The 26912-nt window shown below is 32.9% G+C and overlaps 2 protein-coding genes across 12 annotated transcripts in view; one reads left to right on the top strand and one right to left on the bottom strand.

Annotated features, from left to right (window-relative positions):
• Window positions 1-26912, bottom strand: part of Macrod2 (mono-ADP ribosylhydrolase 2) — a 1956002-nt gene that overhangs the window by 1606154 nt on the left and 322936 nt on the right. The window contains exon 4 of one of the 9 annotated variants that reach the window (XM_078051389.1): window positions 11111-11310. The exons of the other annotated variants lie outside the window; for them this stretch is intronic. Coding sequence (XP_077907515.1) covers window positions 11228-11310 — 83 coding nt within the window. The 3' untranslated portion in view covers window positions 11111-11227. Of the gene's footprint in view, window positions 1-11110; window positions 11311-26912 lie in introns of those variants that run through there. 9 annotated transcript variants of the gene reach the window in all.
• Flrt3 (fibronectin leucine rich transmembrane protein 3) lies at window positions 13001-26545 on the top strand. Of its 3 annotated transcripts, none has more exons than XM_021723255.3 (3): window positions 13001-13266; window positions 21221-21992; window positions 22992-26545. In XM_021723255.3, the coding sequence occupies exon 3, from the start codon at window positions 23043-23045 to the stop codon at window positions 24990-24992; it is 1950 nt and encodes a 649-aa protein (XP_021578930.1). In that variant the 5' UTR covers window positions 13001-13266; window positions 21221-21992; window positions 22992-23042; the 3' UTR covers window positions 24993-26545. The 3 variants fall into 3 exon arrangements, with proteins under 3 accessions (XP_021578930.1, XP_005320518.1, XP_005320519.1); XM_005320461.4 differs by having other exon boundaries at window positions 21221-21419; XM_005320462.5 differs by lacking the exon at window positions 21221-21992.

Raw genomic sequence — 26912 nt, forward strand, 5'->3', positions numbered from 1 at the left:
AAAAAATAGGTTAGTGTTGTTATAGTAGGACAATAATTTTGGGGTGTTTTGTTATGAAGCAATAGAAAGATGATTAAATTGTTAAAAGTGAGAGCTACTATTATTAAAAGTTCAGTCAGAGGTTATTATGTGGCAATAATGTGACAATAGTATTAAATGTAATGTTTTAGTTTATCCTCACAATAACCCTTTGCACAGAATATTATTATTTCCAGTTTATATATGGAGACACTCAACAACACACCTAGATTTAAGTAATTCATCCACAAATTAACTCAGCGAGCAAGTAGCTGAACTGGGCTATGAGTCAAGAGATCTGGCTACAAAGCCAATGCCCTTCAGATCAGGGAGTCAAGAGCACATTCCACTAAATCAGGGTCCAATAGACCTTAAAGTCTAGCCAGTCAGTATCTGCTGCTCCAGACCCTGCACAGCCACGTTCCTCTCTTCTTAGTGAGAAAGACATACAAACTAAATACATTACTTCCTCCAACACTGGGCAGAGTCTTTATTTTCATAAAACAGCCCTTTCTATCCCTAGTAATCTCAAGAATGGAATGAAAAACAGCCAATCTTTACCAAAGATGTTTTTAAATCACAACTTTAATACTAAAAAAAATTATTGTAAAAAAAAAAAGGAAACCTAAGTATAAATAAAAAAGATCTGTAACAGTTTTCAGAGAAAACCACCTCTTAAAATTTGATGTGTTTCCTATAATTTTCCTATTATAATTTTTTTAATATAACTGAAATCATAAAACATACTTTTATATCCTTATTTTCTCACAATTATATAATCAGCATATTCCCATGTCATTCAATGAAACCTCTGAATACATAAGTGATAGGAAAAAGATAACCTCCAAAGACATAATGTATATTTTATTGAAGGATATCTGGTCACTTCTAGTTTATCATATATTATCGGCAATAAATATCTTTCTTACAATTTCTTCAGGATAGTTTCCTAGAGCAGAAATTACTGAGTTAAAATACATGGATTGCTGAGGTTCTTGATTAGATTTTCAGAAAAGGACCATTTTATAGCCCCAATTACAGAGTCACACCTCACTCTTTCCTACATTAGATATCATTTAAAATATCATTTTGTAATTTGATAGTGTATAAGTGGTAACTTTTATTTTTCCTTTTGATTACCTATTAGAAGATTCAAGTGATCTTATATATAAGAACATAATAAACATTATAAAACAACATATTAATGTACTAGCAGATAATTTCCATTGAGCACCTACTACATTCTTGACATCCATTTAGGCTCCTCCTGTACATTTAATCTACATAAAAATGCTAAAGATTAAATTTCTAAAATATTCTGAACCAACATTGATGGAAGCTGAGGTAGAGAAAGATTGAGTTACTAGCTTTAGCTATAGAGTTTTCATACTGGAATCTAAATCTAATCTTATTTGACATCAAAATTTAAGTTAGTTCCATTATTTTACAATACCCATTGGATCAATGGATGACTAAGATAGATGGATAATGAAAAGTATATAATTTGAGTTCATTGTTTTTATTCTACTTCACTAATACATAAATATATATGGGAACATATTTTCTCAAAAATAATGAAATAAATGTTCTTATTTTTGAGCACCCAGCTAAAGAAAATGAATTTATAAATTAAATATTAATATTCCTATACAGCAGCAATTCTGAATTATTTTGGTCTCAGGACCTCTTTATACTCTTAAAAATTGTTGAGGCCTCCAAAAATAGAGTTATATTCCTCTATCTTTACTATGTTAGAAATTAAAACTGAAAAATTTAAAAAATATTTGTGTATTCATTTAAAGACAATGAAAAACCCAATATATGTTTATGTTAATAATATTTTGTGCAAGAAAACTATATTTTTCAAAACAAACAAAATTTAGTCAGAAGAGTAGCACTGTTTTATGTGTCTACAAATACTTGCAATGTTGTGACCGACCTAGCACTAGACAACTAGTTCCCATTCTAGCTTTGTCATTTAGCATGTGGTAATAACATATGTCATTTACACTCTGAAAATTTCTACATATTGAAAGAGTAAGAGTGAACAGACAAATAACAAATACTTTTGATCTTACAGGCCCTATATCCCATGAGAGAGTCCTTACATTGCTTTAAAAACTGCTAGGATATGGCATACAAAGGTTGATATCCACCTAAAATTCAGTAAGCAAAAGAATACTGTAGGATGGTATGTGTATTGACTTTGGCATCAAAAATATTTCTATGAATAAGAAAGACACAAGAAACACAAAACTTTACGTTATGGAAACATTCTTTATTAAAACAAAAATAAAAACACAAATCATTCACTGGAAGAAGACAAGGCCAGCACAAATATACAGGCCAGTAATTATTATACAGAATATATAAAGACCTTTTCAAATTAATAAGAAAAACACAAATAACTCAGCAGAATACAAGGCAAAGAACATAAATAAGGCATTTCAAAGACAAGAAAATGCAAAGAACCTATAGACATCTGAAAAGGTGTGCAACCCAGTAGGAGCAGAAAAATAGTAAGGAAAACAAAAGCATATCATTACAATCTCATTAGTGTAGCAAAAACAAACAAAAATCCTGACAATTAAAGACTCAAACACTACTGATGGGAATGTGGCAAGCACTTTGGAGATGTGGCAGACACTGCTGATTGCCTATTGCCATCCACCTTCCCTTTCTTCCTTTCTAAAGGCATATGTGGTTCAGCTATCTCCTTCCTCCTGGTAATCACATTCTTCAAGGAAAACTAGCTGTGTTCCCCAGTCATCATGGTTTTGTCAAACTTTGTAAGCAAACAATTTAGGCATGAATGTATGCTTTAATTTTAGCCAATAAAATATATAGGAAAATCAAATGGGAGAAATATCTAGGAAAAGTTTTCCTGCTCCTCAAAAAAGACAGACACCATGCCCCAGGCTACTGTTCTTCAGTCTCCGTGTGATTCATGGTGAGGAACGGCTTTTCCATGAAGAAAGCATGCCATTGAGTCAATAAATTATACAAGTATAAGGCAGCCAAACACCTGGACTTCTTATATGTGCTAATATATTCTTTATTTAAGATACTATGAATTCTACTGTCCATTACTTGCAGCTGAAAGTACCCTGACAGAGAAAAAAGAAGAGTTTAGCAATAGAGGTAAAAAAATATTCATATCCCAAAACCCAGAAAATCTACTTCTATGTGTATAAACCAGAGAAAGCCTCACACATGGAGAACAGAAGATGAATGAAAGAATGTTCCTTACAGTCTTCTTTGTATAGGGCAGCTGAATGTAGTTCTTCAGTGAATTGAAGAATAATTTAATTATCATCAAAGTGATTATTATTAATTAATTATTAGTAAATACTAATACTAATATTAATAATTCCTTTCTTTATTCTTTCTGGAATAAGGATATCAATATTTTGAATTATGAGATAGAGACCACCCATTATAAAGCAATGGGCTAGCTAGAAGCATATATCACTGTAGGGGAGTAATAACCACCCTGCACTACTTATTTGGATTTTTGTACAAATGAGAAAACAATTTCTATGTTGTTTAAATATCTCATTTTGAGTTTTTAAAGAGTCATTGCTGACCCTAATTTTAATTAAATGAACATGAATACATAGACTGGAAATATATAGCCAAATTCATGACAGTTGATGCCTCTGGGGAAGAAAAGAGGGAAGCGAATAAGAAAAGGAACTCAGGATATTTCAACTTTTTATATTATTATATACTGTTTTTAATTAAGAATCTAAAGGAAAAATAATTAAATGTTAACCTTTGTTAATTTATTGTTGTTATTTATTCTCTATACTTCCTTGTTTAAAATGTCCACAAAGGGGGTGACACAGAAAATAAATTACCCAAAAAAGAGGTGATGAGAAAAGAAAGGAAAAAAAGTCTCCTTTACACACACACAAAAAAAAGAGAAAATGTTTTCCTTCTATATGCACAAATTAAGTCAATATTAAGATTCAATCTAATCTCTTATTAAAGATTAATGCCACCCAGTCCTGCTGAGGGTGTGGGTTTGGGAGGGTACCTCTCTTGAGGGCAATCTCATAATTATCATAAATTCATTAAAAGAGTGTCAGCTCTTATGAACCATTAATTTTACCTCTAACAAGTAATGTTAATAAATCTACTTCATTGAGCACAAAGAATTAGCTGGAAACATTTTATCAACTGATGACATGTAAGTATAATTGATAACATGAACACAATTTCACAATTTTCTTCAGTAAAAAATTTTTAAAAATCAAGCACACTATTTTCCTAAATTGTAAGAAAGTATTTGGTATATATGAATAAGTTATAAAAATCTGAAAGACTTTAAACCAAGCAGTTTTTGACACTGGATGGAGAGAATTCAGATTATTTTTATTTCCTTCTAATTATGGTTGTAATTCGGTTGTAATTCTCTAACTTTCTATTACACATATGAAATTTTAGGCAATTCCATCATTTAATGACTATGGTTAACCAAAAAGTGAATGCTGAGTTGACTGCAACAAATCTAATGAAAATAAACAGAAGTAGTGAATTCATTTCTTATAGCACAAAATGCATATATGGCTCTTACATAATTAGCCTTCCAAGTCATTGTGTTTCCTCTTTTAAAATAATAGTTATTTATTTTAATGAATTTGTAAGCATCTCATATTAGGGATATTGAAGGAAAAATACAATTAGACTACACTTCACTAAAATCAATCATTGAGACTAATAAGACAGTTGGTTTTCTTAACCTATGAGTAAAGAAAGTCATTTGTTTGTTAGTCTACTAATAAAGGGTATTGTTAAAGAGCACAAGTCAAAGGAAGGGGTGAGGTTCAGAAGAAGCCAAGTGCAAACAGAAATATATTTGCAAATAAACTATATCTATATCTCTCTATATATACTACATACATATATGGACTATATATATAACAGAATTCTAATATATACATATACAAATATTCTAATATATACATATACATTATTTGATAAATAACACATCTGAAATCAGTATAACTTCCTTCTTAATGTTTTCTTTCATGTACTTTCTGATACAAATTACTATGAACCTTCAATATCATAGCATTTTCATTCCATGTTCTAAAACCTATACACTTGTTCTTTTTTCACATTTTGGAAGATCCTTAAGTCTCTACTTACTCTGCAATGTTAGACTAGATTTTAATTTGGATACAAACCAGAAGCCTCTGAAAGCTGCTCCATGTTACTAATGGATGTGCAGGTGATTTGGCTTTGACGTGTTGGTTGCCTCATGCATATAACCGCCTTTAATAGCCATGGCTTAATTCTGGCTCTTTTAGTAACTTTTAGCTTTAACCCTCCTAAGACAGGAGTCCTTGTCTTATAGAGGTTGTGTCCTTGCCTTATAGAGATCATCCATTAGACACATATCCTTTGATTATATTTTTGCTACTACCCTGGATCCTGATTGACCAACATTTTATTTCCCAAATATATTTGATATTATTATGTCTTGTGATAAAACTAGATTACTTTAAAATTCAAATATCAAGAAAATACAAGTCTGATTTTCACCAGGTAATTACTCTATTAACTTCCTAAAATCATATGTTCTCTATTATCATAGAGAAGAGAAATACAATCTAAAATTTCTTTATAAGTACTTCATATTTATAGTAATATATTTCTACTTTCTAACAGAGAGCTACTTTGTTTTCTATAAGAAGTTTATTTCTACTTTCTGTTAGAAAACTATATTGGAAGCAACTAAGACACATCATCATTTTCTTTAACTTCTCTCAAATATAAGATAGTAAGATTTGCTTATAAGGAACAAATAATATCTAGAATGACAAAAATAATAAGAACAGTAACAATTTTACTTGCAATATATAAAATATGGGCAAAGTTATTAAGTAACATTGTACTGAACTTAAATAAAACAAAACAAGCAAATATTTAAAAATATGTAAGTTCTACTCTCAAAAAAAAAAAAAAAACGTACTTTAAAAACCCTGTCACCTTAGGATTTTTGGCATCAAACCTATGACATTTATATTTTATATGTCCTTTCCTACTCTTTGGTGAGCCAACAAGCTTTGTTCTTTGTCAATAAGATATGATCTGATGAGTATATTTCTGACTTGCCTTGGGGAAGAAGACAGATTTACAAGTGGCCACTTTGAAAGAAAAAGTCTATTTCCTGGGCCACTGAATAAAACAAAGAAAAACTGCATCAGAAGTAACTCAAATAGTTGAGTATTGCTTCTATGTAAACATAAAAATTAAAATATTGTCAGAGTCCCTAGATTTTACCCAAATGAAAATTAATAACTTTAAAAATGATTAAACTTTTAAAAAATTATTAATTTTCAAATTTACTCTTTTTTAAACAACTTTTTTAAAAAAATTGGGGAGGGGCTGGGATTGTGGCTCAGTGGTAGAGCATTTGCTTGCCTGGCACATGTGAGGCACTGGGTTCAATCTTCAGCACCATATAAAAATAAATAAATAAAATGAAGGTATTAAAATATTTTTTAAAATTTTTGGTTGTAGGTCGACACAATACCTTTATTATTACTTTTTTTATTTTTATGTGGTAAAACTTCTTAAGATTGGATCTAATTTTTAAATAGATATGAAACCTAATAAAGTATTTGTGATTTTGTAGCACTAAAACATTTTAAATATCAAACAAAAGAAATAAAAGCTAAAGAAAAATTATGTCATGTTTTTAAATTTGGCAAATTCAAGGTTAATAAAGTAGAAAATGAACTAAGCAAGTCTAATCAATATTTGGCATAAATTATGCTCAGAAAACTTCAGCACATTTATATTTTACAGAAAAATTCCCAGTAAGTAAATATGACTTAATTTTAAGCTTATTTTTACTTGGAACAGTTGTCATTGTAAAACACTAACTTATTTCAAATCTAATCAACTGAATACCTTATCTTTTTAAAATCTTGCAAATAATTAATTCATACCAGTTCCTGAGGGTTGGAAAAACCCACTGTTGTAGTAAATCTGCTTCACTTAGACAGTGCCAGTGAGAGACAGTTTTCATAGTCATTTATAAATAAATATAATAGAAAATAGTCTCTGATTCTACTTTAAGCATATCTCTTTCAACATTAAACACCTAATGTAACCTAAGTAATCCTGACTGCAGGGAAATCTCAATCTCTCAAAAAAAGGTAATCTCAAATACAAGAGAACTATAGAGAGAGCTAGTTTTCAAGAGAAAAAAAAATCTGAAAATTTCAGCAAATTTTCTTCTTAGAAAATATATTTGTGTTCTTAAAATTAGCATCCTTACTCCATAAATGGTGGCACAAAGATGGTTTGTGATGATCTCTTTGGTCCTGATTAGTTATAGTAGCTGGCTGTAAAGAAAGGATCACATATGGCCTCTGAGAAACCCACTTTTATGATATATAGTAAATACACATCTCAACAATCAGACATACATTGATCTGCTCTTGTTAACTGTTAACCATTCCAGCAAAGCTAAGTTTTATACTAATCATTGCCAAAGATAAGGGCTTTTTCCTTTGATTTGTAATTAAATCTCAGAACCAGGTTTAGTGACTATTATCTCAACATCCACAACAATAAGCAGAAGCATTTCTCGAATTGTTTCTTTCCCAAAGATAAATTGTCAAAGCACACAGCTCAGTTTAACATTAGTGGATTGTTTCTTTTGAACTGAATCTGGCTCCACTCATCACTATGAAGATGAAAAGCATCTATCCACAGTTTTAGCTCTATCTTGGTATGTGCTTTCTAAGATTTGGTAGTGACCTCCTACCACTTTATTTGAAGTCCCTAATAGCAAAACTAGTTGAGTTCCATATCCCTGTCTCCATAATAAGAGAATTGAGACCTGGAGAGCTGAAGCTTTTTTCCTAGGGCTAAATGGAAAGTAATACAGAGATGATTGACTCATTCTTCTTGCCCCAAGTCTCTACTTTTTGAAGATCCATTTTACCATTTCAAAGTATTTTGTGTGTGTGATTTGTTATTGTTGTTGTTGTTTTTAGCATTTTAAAACGAAAAAGAAAGAATGAGAGAGAATCAGGGAATGAAAACCAGGCAAGATCATAGCCTAGATCAGTTGGATTTGTACATTGTTCCATATGCATGGCCACATAATGGATGTCCAATGAGTGAAGAAAGTAGGGATCATCAGGCTTCCAGTTTTTCACTAGCCAGCTGCCCTCGCCCCCGCCTTACCTAGAACTGTGTACTAACCTCTTCCGAATTACAATTCCTCTTTTCTCTTCTAGGAGACCAAGGGGTGCTTTTTTTTTTCCAGGTTTTATTTTATTATTATTTTAAAATCACCTTTCTCCAAATCCCTGATGTGCAATAGTCTAACTTGGGCACAAGGGAAAAGAAAGGGCATAACAGAGTATGGGCAGGCACACAGGGAAATAAGCAATCTGATTTTGCTTTGATTTCTGTTTCAAGTTCTATAATGACAGATCCCACTCCAGTGCAGTATGTTTTGGAAATAAAGTTAAAAGGGATATGTGATTGTTTTAGGTACATTTTAAGTGTTGACTAATAAAAGGCAAATACCAGAACAAAAGAATAGTTTAATATAGCATTTTTAAAACCTTTTAGTATTCTAAGGCATCTGTGACCTGCTAAAATCTAATTATTTCTCCAATACCCTTTAGAATTGTTCAGAAAGAAGTGGTACAGTTTCTAACTAGTGCATTAAGCATCTGGCTTGACTTCACAGAATTCCAGATAGCTGAACGTGCACTCTCTATATTTTATTAACATTGCACAGGCGCATGCTGAGATGTAGTACTGATGTGTCCTGACACATATCACTACCTGGGGGTGGGGGGCGGCACTGGATTCGACTTGAGAGGGTCTACAAATAGAAAATCTTTAAAATATGTTTGGCAATTTTAACAGAAACTGTAACTTTTTTAAAAATGAAAGAAAGAAGAGAAAAAGAGTAGCTTCAACTTCAAAAATTTATAAAACATGCCCAAGTTTCAGATGCCAAATCCTCTGAAAATGAACTAAGTTCCAACACCCATTCCTTCCTTTTCAAACTAACAATATCCCATTTTCCTTTGGGCCATGCCTTCTCCATTCTCAGCTACCTGTTTGAGTAAGATTGACCTTATCTACAGATCCTATAGTGGCTTAAGCTCACCAGCATATCTCTACATTCTCATAAAATAGGTTTAGGAATGAGCATGTGATAGAGTTTAAACAAAGTGTGAACCTCAGGGCTCCATACAAGAGCTTCTGGAGGAGACCTCTCCTCACTCTAAGCTATGTGATATGAAAGTGATATGTGCAACTTAAGAGGAAAGGCAGGAAGGGCCAAGTCTCCATTATATATAGCTTGACAAATCTGCCCACAATGAAAAAGGCAGAACAGAAAGTCAGAAAAACTGTACTCTTGTTGACATATTTTAAGCCACTCTATCAAGTTTTATCTGAAGCCATACCATACATTTGAACTTCTCAGTTACATGAGCTTATCAATTCTAATTGTTGATTTGGCAATAAGGCTTGGCCTTTCAATCACTTGCCTCCAAAAAATTCTTAACTGATAATAGTCTAAGACCTTTAATAATTAAAAAAAAAACAGAACTGTTTTCTTTTTTTAACATCTTTTAAGATTTTATTTTCATAAATAATAGTGAAGGAAATGAAAATAATCAAAACTATTTCTATTTGGGGTTGGTTTAGGGATCACCTAATCTTTTACAGGAGTAGTCATGAATATGTGTATGATGAATCAATGAATGAATTAGGTAGCTTAAGTGTAGAAGACCCAGATTAAATTGTTCTATGAAATAATTACATCACAATGATTTTCACCTGGGAGTTAGTAACTAAAAGAGATTTGGTGGGGGGCAGGGTAGGGGTTGTTGTTAATTTTTTGTCTATATGTATATACAAGTAAGTAGCCAAGCTTGAAAAACCTAATTTCAAATCCAATCTGCCAAGTTCTCCACCAGGGAACATCTCAAATCTTCTCAAACAGAGAAAAAAAAATACTTTGATATGATAAGTTTCAATATCTTTAAGGTATAAAAACTGGGATAATTTTGGAGTTCATTTCTAAGTCAGTTTCCAATCTGAAATGCATTTTCTTATGTACAATGTTAGATTCCAAGGTTACCCTACAAAACATAAGAAAATGAAAAATAACAACAAATACTTTTTCAACCCCAAATACCTACTAGAACTCAACTAAGTTTTAAGTTCTGGGAACATGAGGTCATGAGATGCAAGAGGACAATAGAAAAAAAAATCAATAAGAAAAATTTCCTTTTCCTCCATCTCACTTTCATTTCTTGTCTGAAGAACTATAAACACAAGAACAAAAGGAAATTTGAAAAATGACTAATTTATTATTGGCCCTCTCCTATCTTTGTGCACTTTTTTCTCCCACTTCATAAAGTCCTTTTTTCCCAGATGTTCAGATGCTCCAATCTTAATAATGGTAGCTACCATTTTATTGGGTACTTAGTTTGAGACACTGAACTAATAAACTCAAAGACATTAAATAATTTGTCTATGGTCATGTGGCAAAGCCAAGAAAGAACCTGGGTATACAGGATTCTGAAGTCCATGTACTTAAACTTTATACTACACTGGTTTCTGCACACTCAGCTGAGTTCTTCCTGCTGTGACAATCCATTCCCTTCCTTTCTATCACAGCCTAAATGGCATCATGATTGTCAGCCTCCCTTCCCCTTCAACCAGGACATTCATCCTCTATGGTAATTAATCTCTTTTAGGAAACATAGTAGAAAAGCAATCCGAAGTAACTCCCTGTACTCTTAACCTTTCTAAAGGTGATACATACTATTTCAAAATGGGCACATACTATTATGAATTCACTTCCATCTGGCAGAATTTCAGGTGGCTGATCAAAGCAAGAAGTGACAAGAAAAATGGAACCATCAAGAATATATAATTTTGGAGATGGTAGGATAACCAAGGCTCTCTTAAAGAGTAGTTTTCCTCTAAAGTCAGTACCTCTAGTATAGATTACATTTTTCACAACATCTTCCCTTCTACATTTTAATCCTCAGCTTAAAAGGCAAAAAAAAAAAAAAGCAACAATCCATAATTGGCATTTAATAAATTCTTGCTGTTTTTATTTCCTATGTGAAGAAACCAAAGGCCACAGCGGGTATTTGAAGTCATATAACAAATGGCAGCCTGGGGAATGAAACCTTCAGAGATCCTAACTCCTAGGCCAGTACATTTTCTTTTGAATACCTTTAACCCAAATGGCCCATTTATTCTTCTTTTCTGTTGAAGGCCTGCCTGAATGGAGAAAAAATGAAAAACTGATTAAATATGAATATAAACCCAGAGGAATTTGGTCAGGCAAAAATTTCCTTTAAAAATAGAACTAACTCCCATCTGAAAATGGCTTATAGAAAGAAATATTTTATAAAATAATTTAATCCATGTGTTTGTTTTGCAATAACAGAAAAGAATCCACCCTTTCTTAAGAGATTAACTGTTAGTCCCACCTCCCTTTCTCCAAAAATTCAGCAGCTGCATCTCAGTTTAAATCGTACTACTTAACAGTTCTAAGAAATTGGCTTTTCAATAGACATTAGAATTCTAAAACTCCTGGATTTAATGGGTCTGTCCTGGGAGGACTGCAAAAGTGCAATCATAGAACAATAGGGGTCATTACATCTCTCATCAAGGATTCACCTTCTACTTTGATATCCTCCATTCTTGGAGGAGAACACATAATGTGAAACAGCTATCAAACAAGCATATAAATAACCTAAATGAAGGTAATAAAGAGACCATGATTGTGTGTGTGTGTGTGTGTGTGTGTGTGTGTGTGTGTGTGTGTGTGTGTGAAAGATAGCTAGCTGGCCTCCCGAAACATTCTGAGGAATTTAAGAAAGCACAAAGGATGTGCAAGGTCCTGGGTTCAATACCCACTATAGCCAAAGTGAGAGAGAGAAAGAATAAGCTCATGAATCTCTAAGAATAAAGCAAATAAAAAAATTAAAGGAAATTGCCTTCTAGATAAATATAAAGCAAAATCTTCTCATCAACAGTAAAGTAAAATGCACTAACTTGGTGGAATACAAGTTGAAAGCAACTGTTGACCAAATAACAGAAAACAGTCTATAAAATTTTAATTGAACATTAAAGTGTATAATTTTGCTAAGTAGGCATAGAAATTTATAAACTCCATGTCTTATAATTGTCCCGTGTTTACTCATGTACCTAAATTAAAATAAAATAATTTAATCCAGGAAAAACCACTCCTGAAAGATTTTTTTTAAATATGTTTATATCTGAACCCATGCTCAGAGCAGCAAAAATATATCAGAAAGGAAAATATTCTATTTAATCCTTGTTAAACTTTGTATTTAGGGAAGGTTCTTAAATATAAATTACCTAATATCAACTAAGTTCTCAGTAAGGTGGACAAACTTTCATTGTTTTTAAAACGTGTAGAACAATAACTACTTCTTTACCTCCAAAAAAACAGACTATAAACTTTCATTTAAAAAAAAAATTGGCATTCCTATCCCCTTTCCCTTAAATAAATTGGTTATTGAATAAGCTTTCTACTTATTTGAGAATAAATATTTAGTTGGGATTACTGGCCTGTATTTTCCACAGTTATAACATGTTTGCAACTAGTGAAAAATAAAAACTTGATTTTTTAACTTTTCAATACAGATGGCTTAAAATAAACAGAAATCTGTGGGGGTTTTTATTGTAATCTTATAAATATCCTTCTAACACACTTGGATTTTTTTCTAAGTATGCTACCACTGCCTTGTAGTAGTAAACTTTAGAAAATGTTGAGATTCCAAAGGCTGCCTACAAACCAAATGGCATTCTTGCTTTGGCAGGCTGAGCAACTCATTCCGGCTTCTCTCACCCCCTCTAGCGTTTGCAAAGCTCATCTATCTGATTATCCAGTTACCTCACTGAACAAGAGCGTGGCTAAGTCCTGCCCATCTATGACATCACCCCCTTCTTCAACCACTGCGAGGTGAAGCTTTAAACTTCAGACTTGGAGGTGGGCTGTGTGCAGTAAACTGGAATGCTCTCCCTGGCTCACTCAGCGCAGGGGTGATGTGAAGCAGGGCAAGCTTAGGCTGCAGCTGCCGTTGGCTTTGTGTGGACTGGACGCTGTGTTTGGGAGACGAGGGAGGATTATTACTCCAATTCACAGTCAATGGAATTACAGCTACAGCAGACGTGTACATAAGATTGCTTTTTCTCATCTTCCTGGTAAGTGTTCTCCGTGTTTTTTCTTATGATTGTCCCAGAAAGTTTGCTTGGTTTTACTCCCTAGAAAGAAACGACTTAGTGCCATGAGGAATCCAAACAGGGATGTTTGCTCTGTCACCAGTAAGAGCAATATATGTGCGTGCAAGCCAGCAAGGAAAAATTTGACTAGACAACCAAATGCAAGAAGTTTCTTAAAACCTTTCATTTTTGAAAAATAATAAACAGCTACTTTCTACCTCAAGTAACTGATATTTGAAAAAGGCTTTATGGAAAACATCAAGTTGGAAAGTTAAATGTTAAATATTAAAGAATACAAGGCGGATTTTTTACAGATAGGAAAGTGAAAGGTCTTGCTAACTTGGTGTGTACTGTATGTGTGGTATGATCACCAATTGCTGTTTTTACAACTGTGAAAGGAAATCGATAATCCCTCAGCCCATGAGTACGCAGTACATGAAAAGCATACATCTTGCTCACAGCGAGCCAAGCCGAGCTTCTCCTGGAGACTTATGTGCCTCTGTAAAGGATTAACAGCTACACCTAGATTTTAAAGCTTGCACTGCTATCCTGCAAGAGCTCCTTGGAGCATTTCAGGGTTGCAAATCTCAACTAGTGAATTCAACTCAGAGGAGGGGGAGATTCTCTTCCAAACCATATTCCCCCTCTAGTAGAATGCCAAAATCCATTGCTTGGGCAAGTGTAGTATGTGACTAGCATAGTAACTGGCTAAGTCTACTCAGAAAAACTAACAAAGCTACTCAGAAAGCTATGCTTTTGATGTATGCAATGAGTTCAGGGTAGAAGGGAAAAGAATAAATGAGTAGCGCCCTCATCGAGTGGGATATGCAGAGTATCCATTCACTTGCAACTTGTAAAGGAAAAAAATCTTACATTGGAACAAATGCATTTATACTACAATGCATTCCAAAAGTATCTTCTCAATCTTTTTTTTTTTTTCCAATGAATTAGGTCTGAAACAAAATGGTTGCATAGAGGTAAAGAGTGCAACAGGCCCATATTTTTCCAACATCTGTAGGGTATTTATTAATTTATTTAAAATTAAAAAGAAAAAAAAATTGATTTTCTACAATTATGGAGCCAAATTCTCCAACAGTTTTAAAAATCAACTATTTTAAATTTTCTTAAGAAATACATCTGCTTTTAAATGCACATGTATGTTATTTTAACTTGCTTAAAACATGAATAAATCCACTAGAAAAGTGCTTCAGCTGTAGCAATGCCTTTCATTTATCCCTAACTACATAAAAATGCCATGACCAGTATAAACATAAAGAATGAGTTTGTCTGTTTTCAGGTAGAATCACTTATGCCTGCTCAAAGTGACAGATGATTAATCCTCATCTCTTTGGAAATGAGTAAAGAAAAATTAATCCCCTAAAAGTACCACAATAATATTATTATTACTATACTACAAATATAAATAAAAATATCAAATTTTAATTAGAAGGTTGATTATGTCACTTAATTTCGAACATATATGTACTTGGACACACAGATACACACACACACACACACACACACACACACATTTATTAGCCTGAATTTTAAAACAGGGTTAAAAAAATGTGACTGCATGTACTTAACTAAGAAAATTACAGTTAAATGTTTTCCTAAATAGAGCACTGCCAAAATATATCAGGTCCAAGGATCAGCAAAGTGAATGAATAAACATAATGAATTCATTAATATTATATTCCAGTAGACCATCTATCAGTTATTAATTGGGCTTTTCATTTCTCTACACACCCCTTTGCTTTTTTAATCAATTATGGTTAAGTTCAAAAGGCCTAATTAAACACTTCCTTAACATAAAGTTGTGAAATATATAATTGGGCAGCAAATAAAGTTTTTATCAAAAAGAAAAAAAACAGTAAGAAAATTTGTCATAACTAAATGTGGCAGCAAAATAGAAGGTATGTTTCTTTTGCTTTCAAGTGTTAATTAAGGAGCCTCCAATTCTATCAAAACTTTTTCAAAGCTAAATGAAGCAGTGTGAAATAAATTTGGTTGAAATCTTGTGGCTGTCAGACTTTGTTAGCAAGCTATTAATTATCTTTACCCCAGTTTCTTCTCTAGACTATATTGCCCAATCAAATAGAAACTCCAATTATGCTCAGCATCTTCTGCCTAGGGACACAAGACCCTAATGAACACTGGGTCTCTCCAGATGAAAAATACAATTATCAGCTTTAAATATGCAATGCAGTGCAGAGAGATTTTTCTGTGCTCTTCTTGGCCATAATTCCTAAGGCTTTCTCTTCTTTCTGCATTATTTTGAACAATTTTAAGCCCAACAAAAATCAGTAGCAAAAAAGAAAAAAAAATCAGTAGCAGGGAATTTGCCTTGTCTTAATATTATATTGGTGTTTCTTCTTTCTTGCTTTTTAGTTTTGCTATGCCAATGCTCATGCCAATATTAAATTAAATCTGGCATTTAAAATATATTTGATCTAAAGTTGCCATTTCAGTCAATTCTCAACTCTCCTCCCCTTTTTAAGGTGGGTGGGCTACTTAACAAAGAATGTGATTAATAGTTAGATCCAGAGCTAACTTTAAAATTTTTGAATAAATCCCGTTTTATATTCTCTTATTCATACCACTTTATTTAAAAAGCATTATAAATAATGGTCTCACTGCAAATGAAGATCACCATAAATGAAGTCAACTAGGGAAATAAGGTTCTGTAAATTTTTCAAAGGCCTTGATTTCTCCCCTTCCTTCTCTCCTCCTTTTTCCTTCCCTCCTGCCCCCCACCTTTTGCCCCAGAGGCCTTCACTGTTCTTCTCAACAGGAGGCTTTGTTGTAATTAAACCAGAGAAAAACTGGCCAGCAGCAGCCAACATCTGACTTGCCGCTTCTGAAAGCAGTGTTCTGGTAGAGTGTACCACCCCCCAGCGGGCAAAAACTCTACAGTAAATCTCTCAGCAATATTAATCCTCAAAATGGCATTTTCTCTTCAGAGCATTAAAAGGGATATTTCTTGTCTTCTTCTAACATCCTACCATTTCAAAAATTTATTAAAAGTCAACAAACCTATTTCCAACAAAGAGATGATTAGTAAATATCTTCCAAAAGAGCCGTCTTCCTTTTAATAACTGATATAGGTATATACATTTAAGAAAGCATTTTCCATTTTCAAAATGTAGATCAACATTACTAAATTTAGTTAAACGTCACACTAAAAGACAATTTTGAAAGCCATTTTATATTGTACAAGAGAGCATGTTTCAGGATTTTATTTTATCTATTAACAAGAAATCCAGAGAAAAGATTTTAAGTACAAAGGAATAAACTATAAGCAACAGCTAGAGTTTAATTTGTTTACACTTGCATAATCTCTTTCCTAGCCCCAATCAAATGTCAGTAATATATAAAAAAGCTCTCTCCAGGTATGAGTCTGTTTAAAGAAAAGGAGGGAGAAATTGCTCTCACTTGATGGGACAATGACAGCTTTTGTTCTTTATTCTTTCACTTTACATGTGCAAAAGTTACCTTGGTAACTTTGGAGAGAAAACCCACAGACCACATTTGCTTAAACAACATTTTTAATGTGTACCACTGGACTGTAGATTGATCAACTTATGTGTTGTTGATTTTCTTTTTCTTCATCTGTTTTAAATCAATAATATGCTACTCCTACTTGGATATGAAAAAATGTATTTTATGATTTTAGATGTTCTCACCCACTAGCACAGTGCTTGCCACATGGTTGATTTAAATAAATATTTGCTGAACTAGTGTATGGAAATTTAAATATTAGAAATTTAAAGCCAAATAGTGTTCACACAATTCCTGGAAGAGGAATTTCAGATTTGCAATAAAAAAAAAAATTGTGGTTTAACAAAAGTAAGCACCCTTTTAATTACACTTGCTCAAAAGTCAGCACAAACTTAAAGCATATCCCTGCTCCAAGCTCTCTTCCACTTATCTTCACCACCCGCTATATTAACATCTTATTCATTCTTACAAGTTGTGGTTCTTTAATTCATTAAGTCTGGCTTTAATATCATAAAAGGAGAACATTCACTATGATGAAAGATAACATCTCAGTTTGCCTTTTTTGTTTTAAGGATGCTTGATTTAACTTTACAAGCCAAAATAAATGAAGCAGAATTACATTCATTCATCACAAACTCATTGGGGAAAAGAACCAGTAACATGAAAGGAGAAAGTAAAAATCCTTTGCTTTGGAACTTTTAGCCCCTATTTTCCATAAACAAAACAAAACCTTCTTCAGGCTAGAAAATAGAGTGAATAAAGCCAAGTATAAAAAAGGAATACTTGCTCCTCTGCCTCTCAGCAAACCCTTATGATTTCATGACTCTCAAGAGGAGAGTTAGAGGTCCTTCTGCTTGCCTGGCATTAAACAAAAGAATTGGAACTTTCCTGAAATCTGATGATCGTGGAAAATTTAACTACCAGGCAGGCTGCTTAGAAAGCATTTTGCTGTCACTATCAACTAACCTGAAATTCTCCAGTTTTTCAGTTTAACCATATACATAGTTTATTTGAAATATCTTTTGTTGTTGCGTTCACAGGTTGTTGATTTTTTTTTGAGCTTTCTAGAAAAAAAATTTAATCTTAATAAGTGAATTATTTTCCTTATACTCTAGATGATGAATATTTACCTAGAAATATTCACAAACTTGGATAAATTAAGCATGGGTTTTCTTCAATATCAAGATTTTATTCCAAATAATAATTCAATTATTCTGGATTAAAAGTTCTACATGCTGTTTTCTGATTGAATATTTTTAAAGTTCCAATAAAAAAAACCAAAAATTTAAAACCTTATACTTGGTCCTAAGATTTTTAAACAAAAATGATTAATAATCAAACAAGTCAAATCAAAATCAACTTAAACAGAAGGTACCAAATAAAGCATTTAGGAAGTTAGCACTATTATCATCTATCTTCATTTTAGTATAAGTTGTATTCTCAAAACATGAGAAATACCTTCTTCTCTCAAATATTTCCATATCAAAAATATTGTACTAGCAGAGAAGAAATCATGTAAATATGCAGATTGCCTCAAGTTCTTGATTTTATTTCAATATCACTTTTCTCTTCAGATATGACTCCTTAATTTCTATTAGTTTTCCTAAATATTTCAAGATGATAGCATCCTCGTCTATTTGAATGTTTTCTTAGGTGTATTCTGAAAATAAACTAGAGGGAAACTTTTTAGACTTGATGATTACATTATAAATGAAAAAAAAATTGCCTCTGCAATTTTTTAAGACACTGAATAGAAGGATCCCTATTAAAATTTTGATTCACCAGTTAGTTGATTATGTGGTTTCTTCTTTTTGCTAGTTTTAAGTGCTATATACTTAAATGATTCCATTAAAATAATTTTAAAACATTCTTCTAAGTAACCAGGCTCCACATACATTTTTCCACCAAGTTACCCCATTAACAATATTTTTCTAAAAGATCGATTGCTTTTTGTTCAGAAGTAATGGCTTCTTTCAAGCCTATGCAGACAGAAAAGCTCTGAAGTCGATGTTGTGGAAACCTGGCCACAGTGTCCATGCCGATGGGGGTCATTTTCTTTTCATCATTCACATTCAACTACAATGTCTGTGGATATGGAGATCCAGCTCAGAAAGGAGGAAGTTGTGTCAGATTGCTTTCTTTTGATAGAAAGATATTCATTATAGTTTTTAATATGCCAAAAAAACCTCTCTGGCACTATATTTTCAAATATAAAGGGGTAGATGATTAAAAAATTCAGTCAAACATAAATTGAACTGTTTTGAGTCCAACTGTAGGGTATATGAGCAAGTGAGAGAAGCTCTAAGCAAAATCTTCATTTGTGAAAGAGAATCCTTTCCTAAGAAATCTGTTTTATATTTTAATGCAATTTGGAAAGGACATTTTCCACGAACTTAATGAGATTTCGTGTTTTTTTCTGTTAATCCTACATTATTACTACTATTGTATGAATGGAAAATGTGAGTTTGCATATCAAACAGCAGTGGAAGCCGGTTAACAAATGTAAAACAGGTAAAATAAACAAATGAAATCTTTCTTCTTTTCACACCAACTTAGTTTTTATATATCTTTCTCTCTTTGGGTTACAAATGTGAAAAACAATACATATTCTTAGAGCCTGGTTTTGTAAAACCAGATACAAAATTAAAATGGAGATGCTTCATCTCTGTTCATTATTATGATCATCACTTTAGATATGTTGTGATCTGCCATGACTGGGGACAATCAAAGATTTTAAATTCCCATTCAGCTGATTCACCTGCATTTTAGATTATGTCTTGCCTTATCAGTGTTCCTGAATATAAGAAATGTTTGACTATTAGTGATTTTAAGCAAGTTCTCACTTGTTGTCTTTATAATAATTTTAATTAGTTTCTAATGCAATTACATTACAGTATTTGTTTCTAAATTTAAATTAGCCACATTATTTTATATGCTGATTAATTTTACAGCTTAGAAAATATTTAAAGCAAAAGATCTTAAAAATAACTTGTAATTATAATTTCAATAGCTTGGTTTTCTATTTTCACAAACAGAAAGCAAGAGTTTGCAAGATAATTCCACAATAATGAGCAAAACTCTCACATTAAACAACAAATCATTTAAAATTTTTCTCTGTGTACACTTTGCAGTTTTCACTAGAGACTTCTTTATCTATCTATTGCCATTTTCATTTCAAGTTGCCCTAATAAATTATATGCAATTTTTTTCAACTTTTCTTCTGTTAATAAAGTCTGATGGCATTGGCATCAAGTGGTAGACTGAAAGACACAGAATTTTCAAAAGAACTAGAATCACAAAATTATGACATTATTTAACATACATATTCAGTAGAGAGTTTAAATTCTGGAACAGATGCCATCCTTGTTGGACACTAGGTAATAGTTGGCAGAGAAGCAAATTGCTACTTTAGTCCTTAATCTTGAGGTCAAATATTCCCATGATACTCAAGTGTTCTCTATATGTAGAGAAAGCATCTGAGTGGGTGACCCTGCATCACTGATACTGAACTACCAACCTAATCCTAGCCCTAAAAATCCTCATGGATATTAGTTAATGGCAGAACAATCATCATTAAAATCACTGGTCTCTTTAGTCAAGTCTTCTTTCAGAAATGAAAAGTACATTAGTGGAAATTTCTATGTTCATGTTTTAGCCTAGAGAGAAATGCCCAATCAGGTTTTGATATGCTTTCTAGGTGGTCATTATATGGGTGTTCTTTCTATTCCAAATACAGATTTTCCAAGTTCACTGTATGAAAAGAAAATTATAGTAGTATTTTCCTAAAAAAACTAACTTGAACTTTTATGCCACCTTTTAGGCAAGAACACTTGAGGGCCTAGAATTTCAAAATCACTAAGGAGCCCCCAGACACACCCCTAAAGAGGAAGGAGATGGTGTCCACCTTCTGCAACTGGGAATTCTTCCTGCAGAAATAATAAAATAGGGAACTAAGCAAATAAAAAGAAAAGCATTAAAGCAAAGTCTTTTCAGCCTTTCAAATTGGAGATTATATAACTTTTGTAAAACTGTGGTCAAATGTTTCAAAAAGTTACCATGGCACTTCTGTCAAAAGTCTTTGTTAAATATTTACTCACCTCTTTGACATATACTTGTTCTTTTCTTTTTAAACATTTTATCTAAGACTTAAAGTGAACTTATGAAGATTATCCTGAAAAGTCATGAAAGGGGCTTATGCTACAAATCAGTTAAGGGTAGAGACGATCTGTTGGCTGACAATGTCATATTATCTCCTACTTTATTTATACAGCTAACTGGGAAGCATAAAAACAAAGACTCAATAAATCCCTTTCCATCAGCTACTATACTAAAGATGTGTTGCTTAAAGAAAGAATTGAAATTAAATTTCTAGGCAATTTCTCTAATTTTTTCAAGTTCATTATTAATAGTTCATTAAAACGTTTTACTTTCACAGGAGATGCTCAATACCAGTATATTTTAAGGAAGAAAACTATAAAGAAAATTTAGTATGCTTCTTTTTCTTTCCATGAAGAATATATGAATTGTTTTCTTACCTCTTAAAAGAGAATACATGTTCTTGTATAACGTGACTGCACCAGAAATTCTGAGAAAGCAGCAAGAAGCAAAAGCTGAAAATAGCTATTTCACAGCAGGTAATCATACCTCAGGATGTAGCTACTGTACAAAGTTTATACTTGGATAATCCTGGATGGGAATAAAGGTAGGGGGTAACTGCCTGAAAAAAAAAATAAAAACCTATTACTATACAGGCCCTAGCATCATGAATGGCTTTCTTCATGAGGATCTGAAGTTACTATCTCTGCCCACATTGCACAGAAGAGCCAATAAGAATTTCAAAGAGGGAAAGTTCTACTAAGGGAATTAAGCTACACAAAAGGAACCTTCACACAGAAACTCTATCAGAAAGAAAATATATATATATATATATAGGAAGCCATGTGTCCTACATAGTAACAGGAAGCTGAATTGTTTCTGGCCCCCACTTTAATGAGCTTGCCCACCATGCTGAACCGCAGCTGGAGTGTTCATTGACAACAGTGAGCCTGACCTGGAGGTGTGTCCGGCATAGGATTTCTTGAATAAACAGTGAAGAACATTTCCAAGGACTAAACAAGAGTTTATAAGTCCCAGCCCCTCACCAGGAAAATAATATATGTGCATTTGGACTTTCACCCACGCAAAATTTACTCACAACGTTAAATAAGGTAGGAAAAATATTGTTTTATTTTCATGCCTAAAATTATAAAGGCTAATAAATATCTAAAAGTGCAGAAAAGTTTATATGACACAATATAGATTGGTATAAATCTATAAATCACAAACCCATGGGGGAAGTTGAATCATGTACTAGGTTAGAATTTGAAGAAAAATAAATGAATTGCGAAAACATGTTATTGGCTAGAAAATAAGTAAAAATGTGGATAAAGTCATTAAACCATGTAATATAAAACATAAAAAAATCAAATCCAAGGAAAGAATACTTTAACATGAATTAGAATTTTCCATTTAGATTAGCTGCACATATTAGCTATAAAATTCCCAAAAGTAAATAAATGAAAGATTCCTTTTTTATTCTTTTTGCTTTTAAGCAAGGTTTACTATTAATAATCCAAGAAAGAGAAATTCCATTAATAATCAAATCAAATTATTGGCTTTAAGGAGACTGAGAATCTAAAGATGCATGAAACTATTCCTAAATAGTAAAAGAATAGACTTTGTTTTTATTACCCATTTGTACAAACTGTGGTCTTTTACTTAATAAGAAAGTAGAAATAAAAATTTGGTTTTTTAAGAAAAGTAAAATTATCATCTTTATAACAAATTATATTTCCTAAGTCAAATATTATGAATATTAAGAAGTCATTCAAAATTTGATTAGCTTGATTAGTGACTGGTTGTAAAATTAATATTAAATATCATTAAAATACTTTAGACTATTTAATAAAACTCTAGTTATATTTAACATTTCAAGATCACAATATTTGAGACATGATGCTTTTTAACTTATATACCAGAAATATTCAAGGTAAAGAGGTTGATTATATGATTGTGTTCATTGTTAACAACCAATAACTCCTAATATGCCCTTGTCTAAACAATTAAAATACTAAAAGTGATCACAAATGCTTTAGTTATCTCTGTTTTAAAGGCTCTCTTCAGTATGGGAGTCTGATGATTTTCTTTCTTTTCTTACTCCATTTTAGGGCTCTGAAGTAACAGAAAATCTTTGTGTAAAGACCTCAACATTGCTGACCATGATCAGCCCAGCCTGGAGCCTCTTCCTCATTGGGACTAAAATTGGGCTGTTTCTTCAAGTGGCACCTCTATCAGTCATGGCTAAATCCTGTCCACCTGTGTGCCGCTGTGATGCGGGTTTCATTTACTGCAATGATCGTTTTCTGACATCCATTCCAACAGGAATACCAGAGGATGCTACAACTCTCTACCTTCAGAACAACCAAATAAATAATGCTGGGATTCCTTCAGATTTGAAAAACTTGCTGAAAGTAGAAAGAATATACCTATACCACAACAGTTTAGATGAATTTCCTACCAACCTCCCAAAGTATGTAAAAGAGTTACATTTGCAAGAAAATAACATAAGAACCATCACTTATGATTCACTTTCAAAAATTCCATATCTGGAAGAACTGCATTTAGATGATAACTCTGTCTCTGCTGTTAGCATTGAAGAGGGTGCATTCCGAGACAGTAACTATCTCCGACTGCTTTTCCTATCCCGCAATCACCTTAGCACAATTCCCTGGGGTTTGCCCAGGACTATAGAGGAACTACGCTTGGATGATAACCGCATATCCACTATTTCATCACCATCTCTTCAAGGTCTCACTAGCCTAAAACGTCTGGTGTTAGATGGAAATCTGTTGAACAACCATGGTTTAGGTGACAAAGTTTTCTTCAACCTAGTTAACTTAACAGAACTGTCACTGGTACGGAATTCTTTGACTGCTGCACCAGTAAACCTTCCAGGCACAAACCTGCGGAGGCTTTACCTTCAAGATAACCACATCAACCGGGTGCCCCCAAATGCTTTTTCTTATCTAAGGCAGCTGTACCGACTTGATATGTCCAACAATAACCTAAGTAATTTACCTCAGGGTATCTTTGATGATTTGGACAATATAACCCAATTGATTCTTCGCAACAATCCCTGGTATTGTGGGTGCAAGATGAAATGGGTACGTGACTGGTTACAGTCACTACCTGTGAAGGTCAATGTGCGTGGGCTCATGTGCCAAGCTCCCGAGAAAGTTCGTGGAATGGCTATCAAGGACCTCAATGCAGAACTATTTGATTGTAAAGACAGTGGGATTGTAAGCACGATTCAGATAACCACTGCAGTACCCAACACAGTGTATCCTGCTCAAGGACAGTGGCCAGCTCCAGTGACCAAACAACCGGATATTAAGAACCCCAAGATCACTAAGGATCAGCGAACTACAGGGAGTCCCTCAAGAAAAACTATTATAATTACTGTGAAATCTGTCACCTCTGACACAATTCATATCTCCTGGAAGCTTGCTCTACCTATGACTGCTTTAAGACTCAGCTGGCTTAAGCTGGGCCATAGCCCAGCATTTGGATCTATAACAGAAACAATCGTAACAGGGGAACGCAGTGAATACTTGGTAACAGCCCTGGAGCCTGACTCACCCTATAGAGTATGCATGGTTCCCATGGAAACCAGTAACCTCTACTTATTTGATGAAACTCCTGTTTGTATTGAGACTGAAACTGCACCCCTTCGAATGTACAATCCTACAACCACACTCAATAGAGAGCAAGAGAAAGAACCTTACAAAAACCCCAATTTACCTTTGGCTGCCATCATTGGTGGGGCTGTGGCCCTGGTGACAATTGCCCTTCTTGCTCTAGTATGTTGGTATGTTCATAGAAATGGGTCACTCTTCTCAAGGAACTGTGCTTACAGCAAAGGGAGGAGAAGAAAGGATGACTATGCAGAAGCTGGCACTAAGAAAGACAACTCTATCCTGGAAATCAGGGAGACTTCTTTTCAGATGTTACCAATAAGCAATGAACCCATTTCAAAGGAGGAGTTTGTAATACACACCATATTTCCTCCTAATGGAATGAATCTGTACAAAAACAATCACAGTGAAAGCAGTAGTAACCGAAGCTATAGAGACAGTGGTATTCCAGACTCAGATCACTCACACTCATGATGCTGCAGGACCTGCAGCAGACTGTGCTTCAGGGTTTTTAAAACCTAAGGGAGATGATGGTAGGAACCCTGTTCTACTGCAAAACACTGGAAAAAAAATAAGACTGAGAAAGCAATGTACTGTACATTTGCCATATAATTTATATTTAAGAACTTTTTATTAAAAGTTTCAAATTTCAGGTTACTGCTGCGATTGAAGTAGTGGAGATGCCTGAACACAATTCTATATTTTAGTATTTTTTAGTAATTTGTACTGTATTTTCCTTGCAAATATTGAAGTTATAAACCATTTACTTTGTGTTCTACTGAGTAAGATGACTTGTTGACTGTGAAAGTGAATTTTCTTGCTGTGTTGAACAATCAGGACTGCATTCACATGAGATCCTTGTAGTATAAGCACAGGCCATTTTTCACTTTGGTATTAATAAAATGTAAAAATAAAAACTGGCTGAATGAGAAAAATTAAATCTCAAAATAGTTATGAAATACTGTTTCAATTATTAAATTTGTATTATCCCAGTGGTAGTCAATAAATCAAAATATGTGAAGTAATGGGCAATATCAAACTTGCTGCATATCTCCATTTTTACTCTAGGCAAATTAAGTATCCTTAAGTTAAGCATATCTTCTGAACTGAATATATATCAACTGGCATAAAAATAATGTGAAGTCTGCTGTTACAGTCATTGTCAACAAAGCTTTAAGAATAAAGGACTTCACAAAAACAATAATATAAATGTGCTTCTAAGTTAGGGGGGAAAATCTATACTTAAAAGAAATGAAAACTTAGACTTATATAGTGCAATAAACACAAATACTAGAATTGCATTTTGGTTTTGCCTGTACCATCCTAATTTTTGAAAATTGAATTCTAAACACAAAATTGTTAGTGTTTATGATGTTTTTATCATAAGAGATATCAAAGAGAAATTTTATGCATATTAAAAAGATAGCATAACCACAAGTGATTCCCCTCAGCAATCCAGAGAAAGTAGAACTTTAAATAAGGGAGAATTTAAAAGAAAAATAAACACTAGAAATCAAATTTAGATCTGGTCTATGTGAAATGTTTTAACACTGTACATAAATGTCCAATTTACTTTCACAATAATCAAGAATACTGCCCATTACTGTCACAGTTTTCCAGATATTACATAATAAACTTGTAATGTAACATTTCTTTCTAGCTTCCTACTGAATTGTGAGCTATTACTTGTTTAAAAAACCATATCATTTTTTGTTGCCATGATTTTTTTTCAATGAAAAACCAAAGTGCATTGTACGCCCTTTGGCCAGTCTTGTATGTGCCTTGATCCAACGCTACATGTATTCAGCTTTTAAAACTCGACAAATTTTTCATACTTACTTAAATATGAAAAATTCTGGTCTTATTGCTGAATAAAACTTAAGAAAAAGTACAGAATAATTGTGCTTGCTTTTGGGATTATGTTACTATCACTAAAGTAGCAAATTGGCCAGCACATTAGTCCTAAACACCCCATGTATTTTTCTAGGCATAAAAATAAAAGTTGGCTACAAATAAAAAAATAGCAATATCTTGAGGTTGTGTATTATTTTTACTTCAAAGAGTGAGTGTTTCATGTATAAATTCATTTTTTTTAAAATTTTACTTACATATTCTATAAATGGAAAACTTCAGAAATTGATTCAGGGCAATGTATGCATTACTGCTATTGTCCTGACTGATGCTTTTTAAAGATGGTCTGTGAAAAAATAATGTGTTTTTTAAATAGCCTTTTTGGAAATCTAAGTCAACTACAAAAGATATGAAATATTATATCTACCACTTAGCAGGTATGAACTTAAAAACAAATGGCTTACCTTTCTTGGCTTAGTTTACACACATGTAAATGGAATTTCTCCCATATCACAGAGTAGTTGTAGGAGGGGATTAAATAAG

This window comes from Ictidomys tridecemlineatus, chromosome 5 (assembly GCF_052094955.1).
Source record: "Ictidomys tridecemlineatus isolate mIctTri1 chromosome 5, mIctTri1.hap1, whole genome shotgun sequence".
Lineage (NCBI taxonomy): Eukaryota > Metazoa > Chordata > Mammalia > Rodentia > Sciuridae > Ictidomys > Ictidomys tridecemlineatus.

Excerpts from the sequence above, each read along its gene's own strand:
- Flrt3 (XM_021723255.3), top strand. The coding sequence starts at position 23,043 with ATGATCAGCCCAGCCTGGAGCCTCTTCCTCATTGGGACTAAAATTGGG.